This window comes from Geotrypetes seraphini, chromosome 6 (genome assembly GCF_902459505.1).
Source record: "Geotrypetes seraphini chromosome 6, aGeoSer1.1, whole genome shotgun sequence".
NCBI classification, from domain to species: domain Eukaryota; kingdom Metazoa; phylum Chordata; class Amphibia; order Gymnophiona; family Dermophiidae; genus Geotrypetes; species Geotrypetes seraphini.
The window spans coordinates 225,245,304-225,270,211 of record NC_047089.1 but is presented as its reverse complement, the minus strand read 5'-3'; the positions used below and the strand labels follow the sequence as shown (position 1 = coordinate 225,270,211).

General features: G+C 42.2%; 1 protein-coding gene across 3 annotated transcripts in view; it reads left to right on the top strand.

Annotated features, from left to right (window-relative positions):
* The first annotated feature begins 1,084 nt into the window (after positions 1-1,084).
* The window catches only part of GYG2 (glycogenin 2), an 80,453-nt gene continuing 56,629 nt past the window's right edge, over positions 1,085-24,908 (top strand). For 2 of the 3 annotated variants that reach the window (XM_033949970.1, XM_033949969.1), the window contains exon 1: positions 1,085-1,401. In XM_033949970.1, the coding sequence (XP_033805861.1) occupies positions 1,098-1,401 (304 nt within the window). In that variant the 5' untranslated portion in view covers positions 1,085-1,097. Of the gene's footprint in view, positions 1,402-1,429; positions 1,680-24,908 lie in introns of those variants that run through there. The other variant, XM_033949971.1, reaches the window with a different exon arrangement.

The following is a 24,908-nucleotide window of genomic DNA, read 5'->3' as shown; positions in this document are numbered from 1 at the left end:
TAGGGGCCTTTGATTAATTAATCCTGCCCTGGTGACAAAATGATGGAAGATAAAGGCCAAATGGCCCATCTGCAGGATCCACTATCGCCTCCTCTCTTTATGAGATCCCACACTTTCACATGAATTGAGACACAGAAGAATGCTGGGCTGTACCAAGAGAGGAATTGCCAACAGAAAAAGATAAGTGTTGATGCATTTGTACAAGTCACTGGTGAGGTCCCACTTCGAATGTTGTATTAAATTCTGGAGGCCATGCCTTGCTAAGGACATAAGAAAACTTGAAGCGGTCTAGAGGAAGGCAACATAAAGGTTTGAATACCTGAATCAAATTTATTCCAGAGACAGAGTAGAGTAAATGTGCGAGAGACAGAGATTATACACATACCCAAGTTTAGGAATGAGGCTCATTACGATGTGGCAAGCTACCCCAGTGGTCAGAAGGGAGGGGTGATTGTATAAGCCTTTTTTTTTCTTTCAGAAAGCAGGCTTCAAAATTTAGGAAGACTATTTCCGCGATAGCTCCTAAACGATAAAAGTCAGCACACAATTTTTTGTGAAACATGCCCCTAAACTTTTGGAACAGGCTTGGTGACTGCCACAAAAATAACTTATGTACTGACCTTTGTTTAGGCATCTAAAATGGACTAATACAGCAACACAGTAGTGTCTAATGAAATCATTGAAACGCCAGACATAGGCATCAACATTTCATAATGAAAAGGGGAATCAATCAAACACGATCATTTATCCTTTCCTGGGCATCATGAAAGAGCTTGCCCGGCGCTGGGGATGCTCAGCAAGCACGGGGGCTGCCTCCAATGGTCCCAGCCTCAGGGCTACAACGTCACTGGGGGGGGGGGGGGGGGGCAGCGGCAGAGTCGAGGCCTTGCCTATAATGCAGCAAAGCTGACAGCTTTCAGGCTTGTGGAGCCAATTAAAGTTATCTGCTAGCAGAGGGGCCGAGTGTTAAAACAAAACCAAAAACTGGCTGGTGAAAGAGCAGAAATAATTTATGAGAACTCTGCCACCTCACGAGAAAATAAAGACAGCCTCGGTCGCGTGCACGTAAACTAGCAAAGGGAGCCAGAGAGGGAGGAATGGGGGGGGAGGGGAGGGCTGCTACCTGTGCCAAGCAGCGTAGTGGAAGGAGCAGGATTCTCACATTGCGAGGGAGGAGGGTTCGGGGACTGCAAGTCCAGAAGGATAGAGAGAGTCACGGGCCCGATCCGCCCCCCCCCCCTCCCTCAATCATCATTGCCAGGCTGCAGCAGGTCTCGCGCCACGCAGCGCACATTGGTGGCTCAGCGGAGGAGAGAGAGACGCAGCGCGCGCCCCAGGTTTACTCTGAGGGGGGAGGGAGGGGGGCGGGTCGCAGCTCTGCAGCGGCAGCAGGTGGTGAAGGTCAGTTCAAATGAATCCCAGCCCCTAAAAATCCAAACGAGACGCTGGGCCCCTGTCGCCAGCATCACAGTACCGAAGGGGGTGGGGGGAGGGGAAGAGTCAGTCTACTAGCCGCTGGCGTAATCATTAACCTGCATTTCAGGAGGAGGCGGTGGCGGAGAGAGAAAGGGATTCGTTCGGTCGCTGCCTCCCTCCCAGGCCTGCCGGGACCTCATTCCACCCTCCCTCCAGCGCGTCTCATTTAGCAAGTACAGAGGCACCGTATGCCAGTATGCCCGGTAAGTGCTTTATTCCCCCCCTCGCCTCGGTAATATCTGAAAGCTGAAAGGGATGGGGAGAATTAAAATTCTCTCCCCCCCCCCAGCAAGTGATAAGTTGATGCTCCAATATTTGAAGGTTCTTTGAGCCTCAGTATCTGTACTGGAAATAGAAGCCCTAGGTAAGAATTTTTTTTTTTTTTACGCTATTTGCAGCCGTATCTGTTAATTAGCAGGATAACGAGCTGCAATGAGTTTGCTCGCACCCCTTTCCTTTGGGGGGGGGGGGGGAGGAGGGAGAATTTGCCTTTCTGTTAAACTTCTGAACGTGAAAGGCTTCCTTGGCTGGAGCCCGGCATTTGCTCAAGAAACCAGCACGAAGCTCAGCTTTTAGTGACTTCTGACGCCGTAACGTCTCGGCGACGCAGTTGGCGGGTACGAGATGCGTTTCTGCTTTACGCGGCGTAACTCCGAAGGCGCTTATGTAGAAAGATGTTTGCCGCGACCTATACGACGAGCGGTCAACTTCAGAGAGAGCGCGCTGCCGTGGTTTTAATTTGAGAAATAGAAAGGGTTCTGTTAATGTTTTATCAAGCCATATGTTTGGTTGTCTTCAGAAACTGTTACTGGGATTTAAAAAAAAAAATAGTTTTATTACTTGAATATGCCTAATGAAACCATTTGATAAGAAAGATACTATTCCAGAGCAAAGTATTACAAGTGGTGGGAGAAAAAAAAAGAAACGTAAAGGGTTCCTGGTAGGTGAGAATCAAGTTTATGTAGGAATTTATTTTTGTCAACTTTCATCCGGGGTGGGTGATTTCATTTGAGGGGAAAGGTAGGGGGGGGGGGGTGTAGATAAGATTGGATTAGTTCATGTGGAAATTTAATTTGAAGGGATGATATAAATATGTATGAAATATTATTATTGTGATTCTTATTGTATTATCGTATTGTATTTCTTATTTGATTCTTTCAATAAAAATTGTTACAAACTATGTAGGAATTCCAACAGTTAATCGACTGTCGTGTGACCTTACTAGGAGAATTAATGCTCTGTCATGAGAATCCGCTACTGGCTGGTTTCATTGTTGTAGGTGATCCACTCCTGGTTTTATCTCACGTTTTTCTTTGTAGACTTGGGCTAGGAATGTGTATCTGCAGTGGCGCAAAAGCAGGAAAAAAAAAATTGGGGATCGTCCAGTCGACCATCCTTCTTGTAGGGTTACAATGTGTGTATGCATTACACAGTATTCTCTCCTCACAACAAAGTTTCTCAAATCTGCAACTTTTGAATGGTAACTTGTGAATATTAGGGACATTTTAACGCTGCTGAAGTTTAGCGCTAATAATAAGGAAAAAAAAAAAAGTATTCAAGTAACTTAGCTGGATGACATATCTAAACTCCTAGAGTGCAGATGAGAACTTTCTGTATGAAACAAGTGATCTCCTGCAGAAAAATTAAAACTAGGCTTATGCACGGGCATTAAGTGCCCTAAGCAAACTTTCAGCGTTGCACCCTCCATCCCCTCAACTATTTTTCAAGACCTAGGCCTCCTGGTAATTTAAACTCGGTAGTCTCGATTACTTCAGCATCACCCATCCCAGAACAATCATTTAAAATACATAGATGAACCTCACACTTTTAAAAAATATGTATTAATAATTAAGATGAGGATGGGAGGTTGGTTCTATTTAATGTAATAATTGTTTAGTTATTAGTGCATTCTATGCAGTATTTTATGATTTACCAATTGTATTGCACTATCAAAGTTTGAAAATCAATAAAGATTTAAACAAAAAAATAAAATATATATTTTTTGTAAATCTTTATTAGCTTTCAATTAACAGTGCAATACAGTGAATTTGAACATAAACGAATCAAACAAAAGCACTTTAAATATACAAATATTTCAAAAACAAACATTTTCACACCCGCCTCCCCTTAACCAATGAAAATAGAACCATATGTATAATTTCAATAGAATAGATATAATGAATAATGATTATAATGTTTTCCCATCTTCCTCCCTCCAAGGATGTGTAAAGAAGTCAGATAAAAAGAAAAGGTACATGACAGCTATTATGACTCAATAAATGATGTCAATGGGCTCCACATCCTTTTAAATGCACTCCTATATCCTAAAATTTCAGCATTTATTCTTTCATATTTGTAGCTAGAACATAAGTTTGCCCACCAGAAAGTATAATTAAGTCGAACATAACTCTTCCAATTGCATGTTATCATCTGGATGGCTATTCCCGTCATTATTAAGAAAAACCGGCTTTTATAGCGATCCAAAGAAGATTTAACATGTAATAGAGTACCACAAATTATGGCTTCAGTCAGTGGTATCAATGACCCAAGTACTACATTAATTTGGCCCCCATATCGACTTCCAAAAATTAAGTATCAATGAACAGCTGTATTTGCTTTTGCAGTGAATGATAAAGAACTGGACAGAATGGCTCAGACATTTCTTTACATATATAATGAGAACAGTCCAAAAGCCTTTTACTCAGGTTGAAAATTACTCATTCTTCCTGCTGGTAAAAGTACTGTAATGGCTCTTGAGTTTGCGTGGCTCAAAGGAACTACAGTATAGTTTTGCTTTGCTGGCTCCTTGCTGCTGTCCTGGGAGCCCATCTAGTTGCCAGATGGCTAAGCAAACCTGGCCTTCCACCAGCAAAATGGGTTTCATATCTGTAGTGAATGTGCACAATTAATGCATGCAAAACCATCTCAAATATATTCATGGTCGTTACCTTGAAAACCCAACTGGCTAGGTGTGACCTGAAGACTAGGTTGAGAACCATTGAATTAGGGCACTGCTTCCCAAGGCAGTCTTGGAGTAGCCCCCTTGTCACTAAGGTTTTCAGGATATTCACAATAAATATGCATGAAAGATTTGTATACGATGGAGGTAGGGTATAAAAATGAATCTCGTGCATATTCATTGTGCATATCCTGAAAACTTTACTGGCAAGGAGCTACTCCAGGACTGACTTGGGAAATGCTGCTCTAGGTGCTTTCATCTTCACTCCCAGCCTTTGAAGGGGGAGCCAATAGATTTATACGCATGGAATGTTGCTTCTATTTAGGTTCCTGGCAGGCACTTGTGACCTGGATTGGCCACTTTTGGAAACAGGATACTGGACTAAGTGGATAATTGCCAGTATGGGTGTTCGTATGTAAGCTTTCACTATATCTTCAATGAATATTCACGAGGAAGCTCTGCATCTTTATAACATCTGTTATGCAAATCTCGTATGCATTTTCATTATGGGTACTCTAGTGGTTTTTACTAGAGAATGACACGGTGACAAAATTCATCACCGTTCCCTTCCCCGCGGATAACCGTGGGAAATAATTCCATGTCATTTTCTAGTGTCTATTTCAACCTCAGTCCTTCTACACCAGCATTCTTCAAAGCAAAGCTTGCGGGTCAGTGGTTGTGGCCATTCATACTCTGATTCTTATGTGAGCCAAGGATAATGAAGCCATTGTGACATCACTGATGTGATTGGCTCTTAGGCACTGGTGGAATGAGGCATTATGACATCACAATATCTGCTCTGGATACCAGAGACTGTCATTCTGTAGTGTCTATTTCAACCTCAGTCCTTCTACACCAGCATTCTTCAAAGCAAAGCTTGCAGGTCAGTGGTTGTGCCCAATTATACTCTGATTCTTTCCTCTCTCCTTAAAGAATGACATGAAGATGGTTTCCCGCGGTTATCTGCGGGGACGGGAACGGTGATGAATTTTGTCACTGTGTCATTCTCTAGTTTTTACCTATGAAGATCTAAAGATTCCCAAATTGGAACTTATGTATGCATTTGTAGTCAGAAAATCACTTAAATTAGTAATTCCTCTGGGCACATTTGTTAGGAGTATGACTGCACCTCTATGTGGAGGGGAAAAAAATCAGCAAAGGAGAAGAGGACTCCCATGTTGGACACAGAAAGTAGAAAAGGAGTGGGGGGGTCCCACAAGGAGCTTCAGTGGTGATGAGAAGTGTACTGTACATTGCAATTGTCAGAGAAGACAAGTGGGCACAAAGGTTATCTAAAACAGAGTTTTTTTATTTATTCATAAATGCATTGGATGGCTTCAACACGGTCGTGTTTCAGCTACTATGTAGCCTGCATCAGGAGCCGATCGACCTTCAGGCAATGATGCTGTATTACACTTTCAACAACAACGAGCATTCGGAAAATGCATCTGGGGTTATAGCTCAATATAGGCACTGACTTCAGCATCAGGAACCCCCCCGATAACATTTTTTTTTTTGAAGTTCTTATCGTTTAAAGTGTAATTCAGCATCATTGCTTGCAGGCTACATAGCTGAAACGCGACCGTGTTGAGTCATCTGATGCATTTAAGAATAAAAACCTCTTGTTTGAAAAAACCTTTGTTCCACTTTTCTCTAAAGGTTGCAGTGTATATCTTTCATCACCACTGATGCTCCTTGTGGGGACCCCCCCCTCTTTTTGTACTTTTAACATCTATATGTGGCCCTCAGATAATTTATAACGCTGGTCATAAAGATCAGGCAAGAACCATGATTTGGAATATATATTACAATTTCTTGGTTATATAATTACAATAGAAAATGAAGGATAAATATCCTTAATATGGCAAAGTTTATCAGTGCATGCTGAGCTATATCAGTGCAACTAATAATTAATTATTCCTGAAACATACAGTAACTTAATGGTGCTAACCTAATAAACCACATGCCAAAAGGTCCTGACTCGCTTAGAACTTGGTAGTGCTTTCTGTCTCATCACGCACCTGAACCATAGAAAGGATAAAACTGACATCTCTATAGGCCAGGGGTGTCCAATGTCGGTCCTCGAGGGCCGCAATCCAGTCGGGTTTTCAGGATTTCCCCAATGAATATGCATGAGATCTATTTGCATGCACTGCTTTCATTGTATGCTAATAGATCTCATACATATTCATTGGGGAAATCCTGAAAACCCGACTGGATTGCGGCCCTTGAGGACCGACATTGGACACCCCTGCTATAGGCTATCCGGAAAAGTCCTTTGGCTCCTGTGTGGCAGGTCTCTCCTTTTATCTCTCAAACTCCATCCTGATGTTTCACAGCCGGTGCCTGGACAAGGCTGCCTCTGTTCCACTGTTGGGTCAGTGTGTTGGGCCATCAGCAATGAAGCTAGAATTGACATGGCTCTTTGGCATTATCCAAGTTGAAGTCAAAATGTTACCAGATGTGTTTGCTTTTCTTAAATTTAAAAGCTTGATATACCGCCTAGCCTTATTGGATCAGTTTTCAGAAACCAAATTTAAGACATAAAGAAACTCCATTAAAATAATAGTAAAAACCTAACCACATCCAAAGAAAGACATTCAATCAGTAATCCATTCATACTCCTATTACTATTTAGTGATGCATATGACCTATGACTGCCCCTCTTCGTCTTTCTCTCCTATTACGTTTATAGTTCTACTCCCTTCCCATTTGTTCCAGTACACTTCTCCCTCGGTTTTCTCGGGGGTTAGGGGCAGAGCCGGACCACGAAGTGTGAAAAATCGTGAATAACTTTGTGCCGGCTCTGACCCACCCCCAGACCTTACCTGGTGGTCTAACGGGCTTTCGGGGCAGGAGCAATCTTCCTACAATTTCCCCAATGAACATGTACGAGATCTATTTGCATTCACTGCTTTCAATGCATATTCACTGGAGGAAATCCTGAAAACCCGACTGGATTCCAGCCCTCGAGGACCGGAGTTGCCCACCCCTGGGTTAGCCTATCAATCTCTGTATTTTCTAGCCTAGGGGTAGGCAATTCCGGTCCTCGAGAGCCGGAGCCAGGTCAGGTTTTCAGGATATCCACAATAAATATGCATGAGATAGATTGGCCTCTCAAGGAGGCAGTGCATGCAGATCCATCTCGTACATATTCATTGTGGATATCCTGAAGACCTGACCTGGCTCCGGCTCTCGAGGACTGGAATTGCCTACCCCTGTTCTAGCCTACAGGGCAATGTGGACTCCACTTTAAACACATATGATCTTTGAATACCTATGCATTAATATTTTCTAGCAAAAGATATGGCCAACTATTCAAAAAATTCAGAAAATCAATAATTTGATTTCATTATCCATCATCTTACATTCAGCATGTCCTTCTTTACAACTAGATTGATGCACAGCGATCTTTATTTGATGTATTAATAGCGCTTGCAATCCAAATGATTCTTGACTGTTGGGAAGACTGCCACATAGCTAAATGATATCTTTTGGTGGAATACAATTTGCCTCATCTATAAATATGAACTTAAAGCTGCAGAAAAAAACCCCAATAGATAACCATAAAATTTGTAAGATTTAGAAACCTATTGAAACTTAACCTTTCGCGGATTTAGTAAACTATCTCATCAATGGGTATTATGATTGTGTTTCTGTTAATTATAAACTCATAATTATTTCTTCTCTTCTGACAATGACAGTATCACTATGTTTACTTTGTATGTTATGTTTTATTATATTCGTGATTTTTATTCCGCCATTACCTTGCGGGTCAAGGCAGATTACAGAAGAGGATTTCTGGACATGTCCAGAGGTGTTAGAGTAGAGCGGGTTGCTTCAGAGGATTGAAATGTTTCATACAGTGTTAGTCTTCATGGATTTCTTGAATAGTAGGGTTTTTATTTCTTTTCTGAAAGTTTTGTAGTCTGGGGTCGCGATGAGTAGATTGGAGAGTTGGTGGACTAGTTTTGCTGCCTGTGTGGCTAGAAGGCCATCGTACAGTTTTTTTCCGTTTGTCTCTGATTGGAGGGTATGTGAATAGTGTCTAGGTTCTCCTGTGTTTGGTTGTGGTAGTTTGGATTAGGCGGTTGTTCAAATAGGCTGGGCTGTCACCATTTATGGATTTAAATAATAGACAGAATTTAAATAGTATTCTTGCTTGAATTGGAAGCCAGTGTGAGTCGAGGTATGACTCGGTGATGTGGTCGTGTTTTCTTAGTGAATAGATTAGTCTCAGGGCTGTGTTTTGTACTGTTTGTAACTGTTTTATCATTGTTGCAGGGCAGGGGAGATTGCAGTAGTCAAGGAGACCTAGGACTAGGGACTGGACCATGAGCTGGAATTGTTTTCTGTCAAAGAATTTTCGAACTTGCCTTAAGTTTCTCATGACCACAAATGATTTCTGTATTTTGTTGATTTGTGGTTGCATGGTGCAGCATCTGTCTATCGTCATTCCCAGAAGTTGTGGGTTGAATGGGGTATGTGATTGAGTTTATTACTTGGTTTTTATAGTTGGGGGTTTTATTTTTTTCGAGAAGTATGAATTTTGTTTTGTCTGGGTTCAGTTTTAGTTTGTAGTCTTTCATTCATGTTGCCACTGTTTCTAGAGTTCTGTGTAGTGTCTGTCATGGTGGGCGTTGGCTGATCAAAAGGAAGGAGAATGATATCGTCTGCTTAGCTATAGGAGGTTAAGCCTATTTTGTCTATGCAATGTAGAGATTGAAGAGTGTTGGGGATAATGGCGATCCTTGGGGTATGCCACAGAGGTTGGACCATGGTTCTGATTTTTCTTTGTTTGTCTTGACTCTGTAGGTCCTGGATTGTAGGAATCCTCGAAACCATGTGTGTACTTTGCCTGCGATTCCTATTGTATCTAGTATTTTGTAGCAGGATGTTGTGGTCTACCAGGTCAAATGCTGCGGTAAGATCTAGTTGACTAATAGGCATTATTTTGCTTGTGCTGAGGTGTTGTCTAGCTGTATCCAGAAGGGAGCCTAGTAGTATCTTAGTACTGAAGTTGGTTCTGAATTTTGCCTCTTATAAAATTTTAATAAAATGTTTGAATTAAAAATTAAAATTTTGCAATGATCTTTAAAACATCTCATAGGTGTATACAAAGTAGTTCATTTGTTCAGATAGTCTGGTTCGTGTTCCCATAATGCTTTGTGGACTAGACATAACAGTTTAAATTTACATCTAAACTGAACAGGCAACTAATGGAATCTCTCTTATATAGAGGCATGGGTACTAGTATAGTCTGGCATTCCCTAAAAGTCTTCCAGCATTTTTTGAAGTGTTTGCAGTCAAGTTATTAATTAAACCCAGGTAAATCACATTTTGCATAATCTACATAAGAACTGAAGTAAAGGCTGCTTTGTTTACCTCATTGGAATAACTACAAGATGGCATTGTATCTTCTGAAACAGACAATATTCGTTTATTGTTAGTATAAAAACTTACAGTATTACAGCAGCAAAGGCATATCAGTACAATGTATTGGCAGTTCAGAATATGCAATGGAGAGAAGAATTTGCACCCATATGCTTAGCAGGGGGCTAGCAGTTCCCCGTAGCATAAGTAAGTGAATCTCTCTGGCTCTACCTAAAATACACGTGTTTTTTATACAGAGCAATTCTTCCTTTGTTCCAAGAAAGTCCATCCCCCAAATTCTGGTTATGTAATTCCCTATTGGTACATAAAATAATGTATAGCTAACTCCTCCTCTCAGTCCACGCCTCTCTCACCTCCAACCCCCCCCTTCCAGTGGGGGGGGGGGGCCTTGCAGAAACAGAGAACTCTTGGTGAACTTTCTTTTTTCAGCACTGAGACATGTAGATGCTAATTAGTGGTTTTACAATTCTGTGCATATTCGGGATGGCGTCCTTGTATGATGAAAGTAGGCAAAGGTGACCTCTCAACAATCCAGCTGCTTGGTTCCCATAGCTTGGTTCAGAGATAGGGAGCAAATGTTTTGGTACCAAGTTCTTTCATCTCGCTACACCCACATGAGCAGGGATCCTTGCTCATTATAAAGGTTTTATGGCTTTCCAGGGTGCCTGGCATATGAAGTCATACAGCACTGATAACAGTTCAGCAGAACCTTGGATAGATATCCTCCCAGCAGGGAATGGAAACAAAAACATTGTTAGCATTGCAAAGGCTGCAGATGTTTACAGACAGCAAGGTACAGGCTGGGCCTGGCTATGGGAAAATATAGGTCTGTCGTGTCCAGCATACACAAGTGAGAATATAGGTCTGTAGTGTCCAGTTGAATCATCTGTATGTACAGGGTATGCATGTCAGAACATAACATAAGAATAGCCTTACTGGGTCAGACCAATGGTCTATCAAGCCCAGTAGCCCATTATCACACTGGCCAATCCAGGTCACTAGGCGTTGCAATATTCCATGATACAGATCTAGGGCAAGCAGTGGCTTCCCTCATGTCTTTCTCAATAACAGACTATGGACTTTTCCTCCAGGAAATTGTCCAAACCTTTTTTTTAAAATTAGCTACGCTATCTGCTCTTACCACAACCTCTAGCAATGCGTTCCAGAGGTTAAACTATTCTGAGTGAAAAAATATTTCCCCCTATTGGACATAAAAAATGCATGCAATAGAGTTTGCAGTGCAGATGTTTTAATAATATTTTTTAATGGAGTGTAATTGTCTGTCTGAGAATATAAAAGCCTCTCATAACTACAGCTGTTCCCTGATTTTGAAAGGTTAAGGCTGGATCAAGGAGTACTCCCTAAATATTTAAAACTAGTAACTAACTGAAGAGGCTCTCCTAATAATGTAGATGGTAAATTCAGGTGGCCATTAGATCCGCAGAACCAGTATGCTATTGATTTATTAGTATTAATAATTACACTTATGATTTGGAGATCCATGTCGATCATCTGAAGTGCCTTTTGGAAGTCTGTCAGATTTAGAGTTAAGGGAGAAATTCTTGCTAAGATTAGAATATCATTCATGTAGCAATAGAAGTTTAAGCCCTGTTCTTTGAATCAATGAGATCAAGGGGCTCGGGAAGATAAATTGAAAAGAACTGGTGATAGCGCTGAATCCTGTGGGACGCCACAGATCACTGGAGTTTCTCTTGAAGTTTCAGAACCTTGCTGTACCACAGAAGCTATCTCTGTTAAGAATGAGCTAAACCTTGATAAGGCTTTACCTACTATTCCAATCTCGGATAGCCTTGTTAACAACGTCATGATCAACCAGGACAAATGCTGCAGTAAGGTCGAGTGACACTTTCATGCACCAAGTGGTCTCTATCTACAATTTTCCAGATATCACTAAGGACAGATGTTAGCATAGTCTCTGTGCTATGGCCTTTCTTGAACCCTGATTATCTCAGGTGAATCACATTAGTCTTCTCTACAAAGTCAGTTAATTGATTTAGGACTACCTTTTCAGTTAGTTTTGCTGTTTCTTACTTGGTATGGCTATTACCCAGTACTGGTTCTTAGTAAGGTGCACTCATTGCTCATATATGACCCTGAACTACAAGGCACTCGGTGGAACCCACAGGAACTACATGTTGGCTAGTGAAATAACATCCATCAGAAAAAAGATGGCCGTCTCCTTGGTCTAACAATTTTAATTGCCTGCTTCTCTGTTGGTGTCCCTCATATAGTGCACATGATATCATGTGTAGAACAGTTCTCTGATTGGATGAGTTGGGCAGGCAGACAGACTACTGGCATGAAGGGTGCTCGTGGATGGTAAAGCTTTGGCCCACTAGTATTGGTGAGCTAACCAGATGGTAATTGTCATTAGCTTGGTACAGGAATTGCCCATCTTGTAGCTGATAATGAGGACCCTGGCTTTGGTGATGGGTCATCTATCAGAGCTGGTATTGCTGTTGTATTACAAGATGGTCAGCAAAGATTACCACATACTAGTGTATAAATAACATTCCTGCAGCCTCACACTATTGAGAGAAAATGCAGATGTCCCTTGGAATGTCTATGTTCAGTGCTGCAGGAAGTCTTGCTACAGTCATGATATTCTAAAAAAGTTCCTGGCCTAGTCAAAGTTTGGTTCATAGGCCTCATATGGGCAATGCAGGCCGTATGCATGCAAACAGATATATTCCTATGGTACTCTGTGCATATAATTAGATCTCGGTCATCTTTTGGTTGCAGACCAGTTTGAGAACACATGGCTAGTGGTACCAGGTCAGGGCTGGCAAGGCCTGCAACAGGGGGAAAAACAAGCAAGTTTAGAAAATGTCATGCATGTCATATTGACCTAAAACCAATCACCTACTGGATAGGGGCATATGATAAATCCCAAGATACATCAAAGGTGTAAATTGGTCAGGCTATAAATCCAGCCAGGTATTCAGGATCTCCCTTATGTGACCTGACTATCTACCTGGTTTGTGGTCCTCTAGAAATATAGTTTGATACCCTTACTGTAGACTTTAAGTTCTGAGGCCAGTGATGACTCATCAGTGTTTACATGTATTAAAAAATTCTCTTCCCGCAGTACATGTTACCCCCCCCCCCCCTTCTCTACTTGCAATGAGCACTGTATCTGTTACAGCTGTTCACTACGTGGCTCCCAGTAGAGCATGACACGGTGATAGAATTTGTTAGTCCCCATCCCCGTGGTGTTCTTTAAGGAGAGAGGGAAGAATCACAACCACCGACTCAAGCCTTGCATTGAAGAATGCTGGTATAGAAGGACTGAGGTTGAGACGGACACTAAAAAATGACATGGGATGGTTTCCTGCAGTTATCTGCGGGGATGGGGACAAATTACGTCACCGTGTCATTCTCTAGTTTCCAGTGAGTTGAGCACTAATTCCTATGCTATAGTCATATGACTATGAATACAAATGTAAAAGTTTATGCAATGGGTCAAGTGCTGTAAGCAAACAGAACTGTTTTGATGGCACTACCTGTAGCAAGATGTCAGGAGGAAGGGTTAACAAATTTTAAGAAAATAGCCAACTTGGCATTGGGGGAATGGGGAGGGCAGATGACTGGTAGGAGAGGATTTAGTCTAGCTGGGATGGGGTTGGGGAACATGTGAGAGAGAAGAGTTGGGGAAAGGAGACACACTTCGTGTAGGGAGCAGAATTTTAGTTATACTACGTATTTTGGGTATACCTGAGCATCTGGGATGGCCATGGGGGACTCTTTGGACCAGATGCTTCATAGGCATGGATTCTACCTTTTCTTGTCATGATCAGCAGATGAATCCAGAGATGAGTGGGTTGTGTCCATCCACCAGTAGGTGGCGATAGAGCTCAGCGCTCTGTCTTATAGGATGCTTAGGTGGCACTTGGTGTGTTAACATACTGTATAGGCATCCCCAATTTATGCCAGGGTTTTCTTTGCCTAAAGTTGTGTGCTGATATCTGCACCGATCTATAAAACCGAGGCTTGAATTACAGAATCGCAGTTGGCATCACCTAAGTATGCTTAGGTGGCGCTCAGTGTGTTTAACATTTAAGCATTCCCAATTTATGCCAGGGTTTTCTTTGCCTAAATTTAGGTGCCGATATCGGAACCTAATGGCACCTAATTCACAAAGAGGCGCCTAACTCAAAAACGCACCCATGATCTGCCCCCTAACCAGTATAGGCGCTTTGGGCTAGGTGCCTTTTTGTTTTTGGTTTTTTTTATAGAATCGAATTTGAGTTGGGTGCCTAACGTCCAGTTAGGTATTTGAGTGCCAATATCTGCACCAATTAAACCTATTATTCAATTAAGATGGGCGCCGATGCTGGTGCATAACATTTAGTCGGACTTTATAGAATCTGGACCTAAATGACTAGTAGACCAGGAGTATTTAAAACAGAAGCTAAGACTGAGGCTTGCTTGAAATAACTTCCAGGTAGTGAAACACAGCATCCAGGGTTTCTCTTGTGTTTCTTCTAATCTATCTTCCGTTGGCCCCAACAGACCTTACTTTCTGGGTGATGCATTTTGTACAATTTAATCTGATATAGGGATGAATAGCCATTGCAAGTATCTGAAAACTCGGTTGCGGATTGCCAAGTATTGCATTTGGTGCTATTGTAGATAATACAAAGAAATTGACCACTCTAAAAAACCCAATATTGTTAGCACCATTCCTTTTTTTAATTTTTTAGCCAACAGGGGTAGGAGTATATTGAGGAGCTCTTACTTGGTGCAAAGCTGCATTACAACACCCCCCTCTCTTTCAGTCATCGTAAAAAAAAAAATCTCTCCATTGCATTTTTTAATTTTCAGTACTAAAAAATGAGGAAACTCCAGAAACAGAAAGTAGAATTTCCACTTAACTTGTGTCTCATCATTTGAATGTGGTAGTTCACGAATCCTTATATACTTCTACAAATCGGCAGTCCATCCGACACTATAGAATTTCACGGTTCTTTTAAAACTGCTGAGTCAGGGAATGATGAGACGAAAAATCTATGAAATGTTTGACACCAAGATATAGCAGAATGAGCTTGATGCAACAGTTTTAAAAGGACAGCAAAACATTGTGGCGTTGGATGGATCTGATGGACTGCTGATTGTAGAAGTATAAAAGGATTTGTTGACTACCAAATTCACTGATGAGGAACATAAGTGAATATTCTATTTTTTGCTTTTGAGTTTCCCTCACTTTTGATATTGAAAAATGAATGCAGTGGGGAGGTTCTTTTTGCCAAGGACTGAAAAGGAGGGGACGTTGGGAGTACAGTTTTGCACCAAGTAAGAGCTCTCCAATTATACTAAGGAGTAGGAAAAGCCTCGGTTGTTAAAGTATTTCAATTTTTTTCAGAGTGTAAAAAGGAATTGTGGTGACATTATTTAATTTATTTTTATAATGGTTGATTTTTCTTTGTACAGTAGAGTCTTGGTTAATTGGGACTCTCATACAAATGGCAAAAAATAACCGGTGTGTTAAAAAAAAAAAAATTCCTCAAAGTGGCAGCGTCCTGAGCCGAAAATCCTCCCTCCATCAAGCCCCGAAGTGGCAGAAGCAGGTGGCGGTCCCGAGCCGAGAATGATTTGCTCTCTCCCTCCCTTCTTTCCTGAAGCGCAGCGGTCAGCAGGAGGTACAGGCTGCTGGTGGCCAGCTCCAGCGGAGCTTTTCCTCTGATGCGTCACTACCAATGCATCAAAGGAAAGGCCCTGCCAGGGCTGTCCGCGAGCAGCCTGTTTTGAGCCTGCTTCCTGCTGACCACTGTGCTTCGTGTGAGGAAGGGAGTGAGGGGGTTTGCATCTTGGGACCCCTGCCTGCTTCTGCCACTTTGGGGTTTGAGGGGAGGAGAGCTTTGAGGTTTCTAACACACTCTTAATGAACCAGAAAAACAGTTGTCCAGTATCTACTAATCCACTGTCCCCATTTATTTTGGAGGGTCATTGTAGATAAAACTTTCTGGGGTGTCTGATTTTGAAGATTAAAAAAAAAAAAATATTTTCCTGCTAATTCAAAATAATTTCTCCAAATGTTGTTAGGTACTAAAGGCATCCCGGGAAATATTCACTTTTTTTCTGGGGGGGGGGGGGGTGAGAGTAGTAGTACTGTTCTTGTTTTTTTTGCTTTTCATTTCAGCAGTGACGCAGTTAACGCCTGGATCTGGCTCTGCATGCTGGAATTTAACACTGTTTGGCAGCCTTGGCTGAATGTGCCATAAAGGACATTACTTGGCAAGCAGCACCTGCTTTCTCCCGACTGTCCTCTCACATACCTAGAGTTAATTATCAGTGGCTGATACAAAGGAAGGAAAACAAGGCAGGATACAGATTTGTGTTTTTCAGTGTTTGCACTCCTTAGTACTAGTGTGAAGCGACCATCCATTGGAGCCGGGACTCGCCTCGCCCTCCCCTCCCACTCCACCCCCATCCCACCTTACTACTCCACATTCAAACGCCCAATAATGTTACCAGCCACCAGCATGGAATGCATAAAGGCCGCAGCTTCATTTATTAATTATATCAACATGTTCAACCTGAGCTACAAACATCAATTTTCATAGAAGAAATTGCCCCTTTCTTTCACTGCTAGCCCTGGCAGCTTAAGCAGCAACATCCTAGATTTTCTGCCCTAACCCTGCCTTAACAAACGGGGCCATAGGAGCCAGCATGGATTTGTCGACTTAGGTCACCTGACCCCCTTAGTTAACATATGGCTTGTCCTGATCCCAAGAGGATGACTGCTGACCCTCCCTCCCCTCCCTCAAATCAGAAGCTGAGGCCTTAAATGACCCCTGTATATAACAATCTTTCAACAGCCTCCTGGAAATCATTCAGAAATAAATCAAGACTCCCTCCTCTACAAACACCACATTTTGGATCAACCCGATCATGTCACAATTGGAAACTGTCTCCTCCCCCCCCCCCCCCCAATTTTTTTTTTTTTCAACAGTAACCACATCCCAATCTGAGTCCTGTATTAACTTTCATCAATTCTCTGGCCCATTTCCTGCTCTCCAGCCGTCAGTTGGGCAGGATATCTAACCATGTCGCCTGAGACCTTGGGTACCATGCCAGAATCTGTTTTAAATCTGATCGTATCAACAATCTGCTTTCCAGACCCATTATCTACATCATTCCTTCCCAGGTGTATAATTAAAGGATGTGGTTGGTTAGGTTGGACCACAACTGATGCATCAAGGTCAGCAACTGTCGCCACTGCATACCGTTCTTGCCCAGCCAAGATATCCTCAGACCCTGTGTGCCAAGCTCAGATTCGAGCAGCTGGATCCTCTGTACTATGGGGTGGGCAGCCCGGTGAATACAGTTTGCAGCTACATATGCAAAAAGATGAGCTAGGTAGTCGGAAATGCCAAAATCAAAGGAGGGAAGGGAAGGCCAACTAAAGTGCTCATTTCCTGGTTGGAATGGCAACAGTCGTCTTTGGTGTTTTGACTTCCTCTAGTTTTGCCCCTTCATGTTGGTCATTTTTCTTTCTTATACAATTCTGCCATTTGTATCTCTTTTTATAGATCAGTTCCGTAGGCTTTGTTGGACTCCTAACTCTAACTTTTTCAATTGGATGTCCACCTCTCGCTTGTACTTTCTGCCCTGTGGAATCCTGCAGGGATCCATCTTAGCCCCCACCCTCTTTGACATATTTCTGTCACCTTTGCGGACCCTTTCATTACATTACATTAGTTTTCTTTTATTCTGCCAATACCTTGCGGTTCTAGGCGAATTACAAAAGGAAGAGATTCTGGTCATTTCCTGAAGATTACAGGGAAGCTATTGGTTGTAACATTTGGAGTCTGGTGATGGAGTGAGGATAATTGGTTATATCAGGAGTTTGTCTTGACATATTTCTTGAACAGCCTGGTTTTAATTCATCTACACCAGTGGTTCCCAAACCTGTCCTGGGGGACCCCCAGCCAGTCAGGTTTTCAAGATATCCCTAATGAATATGCATGAGAGAGATTTGCATATAATGGAAGTGACAGGTATGCAAATCTCTCTCATGCATATTCATTAGGGATATCTTGAAAACCTGACTGGCTGGGGGAACCACTGATCTACACTGACAATATTCAAAATATTGGCTAACAGGAGATCCATAAACTAAATCGCTGCCTTGATGGTATTGCTGAATAGCTACAATCCACAAATTTAGACTCAAACCCCAAAGAAAATCAAAGGGAACAGCCACCAGGGAACAGCCTTCTCTCCATACTATTACCGTAATCGGTCCTATAGGGGACAAACAAATTTAGTTCAGTCCTTGGTAATGGTCTTCAAACCATGACCTTCAGACCACAGATTAGATGCTATTTCTATAAATTCAATCTATAAACATTAATTAGGAGATTCATAGAGAACAAACTAATGTATATCTACCCCATTCGCATATCATCTAGTGATGGTAGTAAAAAAAGGTTTTCAGCTCTTCTGAGTGAGACGCCGACAAACGTGTGTGCTGGAGAATCCCCCCAATGAAGGTTGTACTAACCGAAACGCCATTACGGAACAGTGTTCATGGGCGTCGGGAGTGAGAGAATTTGAATAGTGCTGGAATTCTATTGGTTATGAAAGTACAGTTTCACACGCCTTTAGTGTGTTTGGATTTTGATATTTAAAAGAAATGTTAGGCACAATTTATCAAAAAAAGTGCAATATATACAAAAAAAAAGTGTAAAAATAGGGAGGTTGGGGGGAGGAACAAATGATTAAAAACTGGTACTGGTGAAGCGGGTGCTTGAATAGGCATGATCCTTGTCCCAAGTAGAGATTTCTGATGATCTCTCTCTGGCTAGTATTAGGATATTTGAGTAATTCCAACTTAAAGAAACCCACTCAGAAAAATCCTCTTTCTAAGGGAAATTGGAAAAACAGCCATGAATATTGAACCCTTATAACCACTTTTAGTGGGTATTAGAAAACTGAGAATTATTGGAGTGTTTGTCTTCAAAATGGATGGGGGGGGGAAATCGATGTAGGATCACTACCCTGATGTTTCTTTCCTCTTTACGATTTCTTTAAAATCGAACAGATCTATTCATTCCCATCTACTTGACAAACTACCCTCTGCATTTGTGTTCACCTTTTATAAGACTATGGATTCCTTTTATAAAGGCGCGCTAGGGGGGTTAACGCGTGTGACTTTTCATCACGCGCTAACCCACTGCGCTGGCCAGAAAATACCGCCTGCTCAAGAGGAGGCGGTAGCGGCTAGTGCATCCGGCAGTTTACCGTGCGCTATTATGCACGTTAAACTGCTAGCGTGCCTTCGTAAAAGGAGCCCTATAACTCCTTGGTCCTTGCCATTAACCCTTTCAGGACCAAGGGACATATTTGTCCCATAACTTTAAAATCCTATAAATTTTGATTGGGATAATCTACAGTTCTAAATTTGATATGTACGGATTCCATATGATACTGCCTTTATGTAAACAAACTGGTTCCGACATTCATTCATTAGCGTCGTTGCTAGATTGACGAGAAGATTCACTTGCCACACTGTCCATAAGCCAGAAGTGTGATTTTTTTAAATAAAAATGATATTTCACAAAAAAAATCAATTTTTTGGCATCTGCAAGCCCTTTTTACCATAAAAATGTCGTCAAAACCACAAAAATTGGCCTACGATCCTTATGGTCCTGAAAGGGTTAAGCAACGAGACCTTCTCCGTCTCCAACTTATTCATAATGTGGCTCTAAAACTAATACCAATTCTCAAAAAAAATTGGATCATTGGTTACCAATCTCGCAGAATCAACTTTAAATGCCTCGTGCTCGTCTACAAGATCCAGACCTCTGGTATCCTCTTATCTCTCCCATCTCTTTTCCATACTCGTCAACCAGATTGCTTTGGTCAATGATGGCAAACCTACTTATTTCCCCTCTCAGTGCCATATATCATGACTTTGGTTGATCTTGAATATTTAGTATAGTGGAACTGTACCTCCACTATTTCATGTTGACCGTTTACTTACTAAATTCAGAATGGACCTTAAAATCTTTCTGTGTAAGAACGTAAGAATTGCCATACTGGGACAGACCGAAGGTCCATCAAACTCAATATCCTGTTTCCAACAGTAGCCAACCCAGGTCCCAAGTAGTAAAATGGATTTTATTCTACTTGTCCTAGGAATAAGCAGTGGATTTCCCCAAGCCATCTCAATAATGCCCTATGGACTTCTCTTGCAGGAAAGCCTTTTTTTTTGAATCCTGCTGAGCTAACGGATTTCATCACATTCTCTGGCAACAAATTCCAGAGCTTACCCTACCCTACTGAATGCTGGCCGGGGAAGAGCCTGCTTCTAACTCTGAATCTCTCCTTCTCTTTTCTGTTTTTCCTGTATGAATTGTTCCTTTTTTTTCTTTCTCTGAAATTATGCAATTGGTAAACAGCTCTAAAAGCTGCCTTAAGAGCAGTATATCAAACTCTTAAGTTTGAAGCATTGTTCTTGAAGTTCCCTCTTTCCCATATGTCAATTTGGTATGCTGTTCCCAATATGACCATTATACCCTAGTAGGAGTACAATGACGAGATAATTGTACTCGGCAATAAACATGATCTTTTCTTAGAATCCTTACCAGGTTGTTTTGTTTTGTTTTTGTTTTCTGGCTATACTGCCTCCCTTGTCAGACTTTTTACATATGGGATAAAGCAGAGGAGCCGAATGAACTACCCCTTGTCGATACCTATTTACCTCCTAGTTCCCATGCCAGGTTATTCACAAGTTGAATATATAGTATTTGCCTGTTCTTGTAGGCAGTGCGTTATCTTTTCCAGGCCTTCTGTAAAGTGTCTGTTAACTATTTGGTTACTCCTTCAGCACACAAGCTAATCTAACGGGTTTTTTCCTGTACAGAATCACTGTTGGGGGGTGGGGTGGGGTGGGGAAATTCATACAGTATTCCTTCAGCAGGCCACATTCTAAGAACTGGCTGCCAGGAGCATTTTGACATTATTTACTTCAGCGAGAATTCCCTCACAATGCCTTTAGTGTGCTTGGTTTCTCAATATCTTTCCACTTTTCAAGTAGTATGTCTATAGTGCTGAAAGGCGTGCACCACGCTGTACTTTTTAACATTCAGTAGTCCCTTCTCGGAAGAGCTTACAATATCTCAGGATTTGGGGAGCTTCTAGCAGAAGGAATGGGTATAGGTGTCTTATAGTGAGTTGGAGTTGAAAGCAGCTTCAAAAAAAAGTGGGCTTTTAGCTTGGGTTTGATTACTGCTAGAGACGGAGCATGATGTATTGATTCGGGCAGCCTGTTCCAGGCATACAGCATTTTCAATAATTTTTAATGGCAGGACAATCCGCTCAAACTCAGGGGAGGGAAGTTTCGTGGAGACACAAGGAAGTACTTCTTCACGGAGAGAGTGATCGAGCATTGGAACAAGCTTCCAGTGCAGGTGGTCGAAGAACGCAGCATCCCAGACTTCAAGAACAAATGGGATACTTATGTGGGATCCCTACGAGGGTCATGCCAAGGGATAGGATCACTAGGGTATGGACTTGAATGAGCGGGTCAGTAGAGTGACAATATAAATACAATTATACTTTAGGGGACAGTAGACTTAAGAGGGTGGGTAAATAGTGTGGGCAGACTTGATGGGCTGTAGCCCTTATCTGCCGTCATCTTTCTATCTTTCTATGTTTCTATGTTTCTACTTTGTCCTTCAGATGTGCATTTCTGCAGGATAGTTTTGAGTCTACACATATCTTGCCCCCCAACTAGATGTTTCCATAGCATCAAAGCACCTGCTCTAGGCCCAAAATCCTTTCCCAAGATGGGTGCAAAACTGCCTTTTGTACAAACTGCTACAAGGATACTGCTTGGCTCGGTGCTCCCACCACTTACCAGGGCACCTAAGCATGCTCTGGGTTCCCCCATAACATAAGTAAACTTCAAAAGCCCTCTCGGACCTACAATGTCTGCTGCTCAGATGCTCTTAAACCTCTTGAAAGGACATGGAGATCAGGAGTAGAGAATGATACGGGGACAAATTTTTTTCCCCATCCCTGCAGTAACTCAATTTCCCTGTCCCATCCCCACGAGGTTTGTTGCTGTCCCCGTCCCTGCCCCATTCCTGTAAGCTTTGCCTTAACTGCACAAGCCTCAAATGCTTATGATTTTAAAGTGTTTGAGGCTTGTGCAGATGAGGACCGAGCTTGCAGGAATGGGGCAGGGACAGGAAAAGAATTTGCAGGTACGGGAAAAATGAGTTCTCATATGGACGGGAAAAATGTGTCCCTGTGTCATTCTCTAATCAAGCGTACCAAAACTAAGAGGCAACAGTGTACTTAATACTGTTCCTTTTTTTATTTGAGCTTTCATGGGCATCTAAGCTCTTTGACCCCCCCCCCCCATGCTGGGCTAGCTGCCAACCAGGGCAGTATAGCATCATCAATGCTATTAGAGGTGGGCCCCTTCCACAAGCAAGAAGTCGGCACTAGAGCTGTCCAGTTCAGGGAAAAAAATTCTATTAGATTTTTGCCAATTGAATTGATTTTTCAATTTCAATTTTTGCCAATTGAATTGATTTTTCAATTCAATACGATTTCGATTTGCTTTCTATGATATAAGAACATAAGAAGTTGCCTCCGCCGAGTCAGACCAGAGGTCCATCTCGCTCAGCGGTCCGCTCCCGCGGCGGCCTATCAGGCTTAATTGCCTGAATAGTGTCCCTGACTAATTTTGTACTGTCTCTAATCCTATCCCTATAACCTACCTCTACCCCTATCTATACCCCTCAATCCCTTGGTCTTCCAGGTACCTATCCAAACCTTCTTTGAAGCCCTGTAGCGTGCTCCTGCTTATCACATCCTCCGGTAGCGCGTTCCATGTATCCACCATCCTCTGGGTGAAAAAGAACTTCCTGGCATTTGTTCTAAACCTTCCCCCTTTCAATTTCTCTGAGTGCCCCCTTGTACTTGTGGTTCCCCATAATTTGAAAAATCTGTCCTTATCTACTTTTTCTATGCCCTTCATGATCTTTAAAATTAGCTGGTTGGTTTATTTTGCCTCTTCACCCACCCCACCCACCTCTCTGCCCTCTCCAACTCCATGCCAGTGCTTTTGTATATAAACGAAACAAACACTAAGGTCCCAGAGCTCATGTTCTCCAACACCAGCTCTGGCAGGCTACGCATTTCAAATCTGATGTATTGTAATCACAAAATAGAAAATATATATATATATATTTTTTTCTACCTTTTTGTTGTTGAGTGTTCATTTTTATTATTTAAATCATGTTTGTTCCAGGCTCTATCTTCTGTTAACTCGCTCACCAGGGTCTCTGCCCATTTGACATTTTGTTCTTTCTCCATGCTCACCATCCATTTCTGTACCATGCCTTCGCTTCTCTCTCCTCCTCCCTGTAGGTGCAGCACCCCACAAGTGTCTACACCCTCTCTCCCTTCCCCTTCAGCTCCAGCCTTCATTCCACTGTTTCTCTCCTTTTCCCTCCAGCCCCCTTCCACCATATGGGGCCAGCACTCTCTCTTCCCTTCAGCACCCCCTCTCCATGTGGCCATCACCTTCTCTCTTTTCCCTTCCCTCCAGCCCACGCCCACCATGTTTGGCATAACTCTCTTCTCCCTTCCCTTCATTATCCCCCAATGGCTTTTCTTACCCCTCCTCTCCCCCCCCACCAAATCAGGTGCAGCTTTTCTCTACCCCCTCAATGGCCACCTCTTTCTTTGTTGGCAACCTTCATAACTTACTGCTCTGCAGGTGTTGGACCTTCCTCTGAGCTAGTACCGCCTACTTCCTGTTTCCGCAAAAGCAGGACCCAGCAGAGGAAGGCCCAATACTAGGTGAAGCCTGCTATTGTCGCTGCTGTCAGAAGGGGAAGTTTGTAGTCGGCACAAGGGAGTTGTAGCTGCCCCAGATGAGGGAGACTAAACCAAACCTTAAGTTTATATACTGCATCCTTTCCATAAAGATAGAGCTCGTCATGGTTTATAGGTACTTTAATAAATGAGGGGAAAACATAATAAGAATTAGTGGTTATAAAGAAGGTAGTGAGCTTTACATTTTTGAGAAAAGCCAGGTTTTCAGATGCTTTTGGAATAATTGGAAGGAGCCCAGATTCCGCAGCAGGGCAGGAAGGTTATTCCAAAGCTCAGTGACAGCAGTGTTCTGGATCCGCTGAAGTCTTGGAAGACTTTCCTTGGTTAGACTTAGATAGATGGAGTTACAATAGTCCAGTCTGGAAAGAATGATTGATTGTACAAGGACAGCAAAATGTTGGCGGAAGCAGGATCTTACTCTTCTCAACATGTGAAGACTAAAAAAAACCAATTTTTTTACCAGAGAGTTGTGATGGTCATTAAAGGAAAGTGTAGAGTCAATAATGATGCCCAAAACTTTGCTTGAGAATTCAATCTGCAGTGTGGGACCAGAAGGTTAGCTGATCTAATTTTGGGCCAAGCCAAAGTAGTTTTGTTTTGGACTCATTCAGCTTCATTTGTAAAGTTAGGGTCCAGGATTGGAGTTTTGTTATGCAAGCTGTTATCTTCTTGGTGAGGTTAGTGAGGTTCGAATCTATCTCAAGAAGGACAAGGATGTCATCTGCATATGTATATAGTGTTTTAAAAGGAGATAGATGGAAGAGTTTCAAAAAAGACATATAGATGTTGAAAAGAATAGTGGACAGAGGTGATCCCTATGGGACACCACATAACGGTCTCCATGGAAAAGACATGGTGCCATTCATGTTAAAAGTGTAAGAGCGGGATCGTAAAAATTTCAAGAACCAATCTAAGACTGTGGAATCAATGCCTATCTCAGAAAGTTGGTAAATTAGGATATCGTGGTAGACAACATCAAAGGCCGCAGATAGATTGAATTGTAATAGGATAGCAAACTTATTCTAAGATTGAAGTTGTTAAACCTTTGAGATTAATGAGGCCAGTAGGGATTCGGTGCTGAAATTGGGTCTGAAGCCATAATGGCAAGGTTATGGAATGGAGAATCTCTCTAAGTAAGATGAGAGCTGAGTGGATATAATAGCCTCGAGCATTTTGGTCAGGAGAGAAATATTTGCTT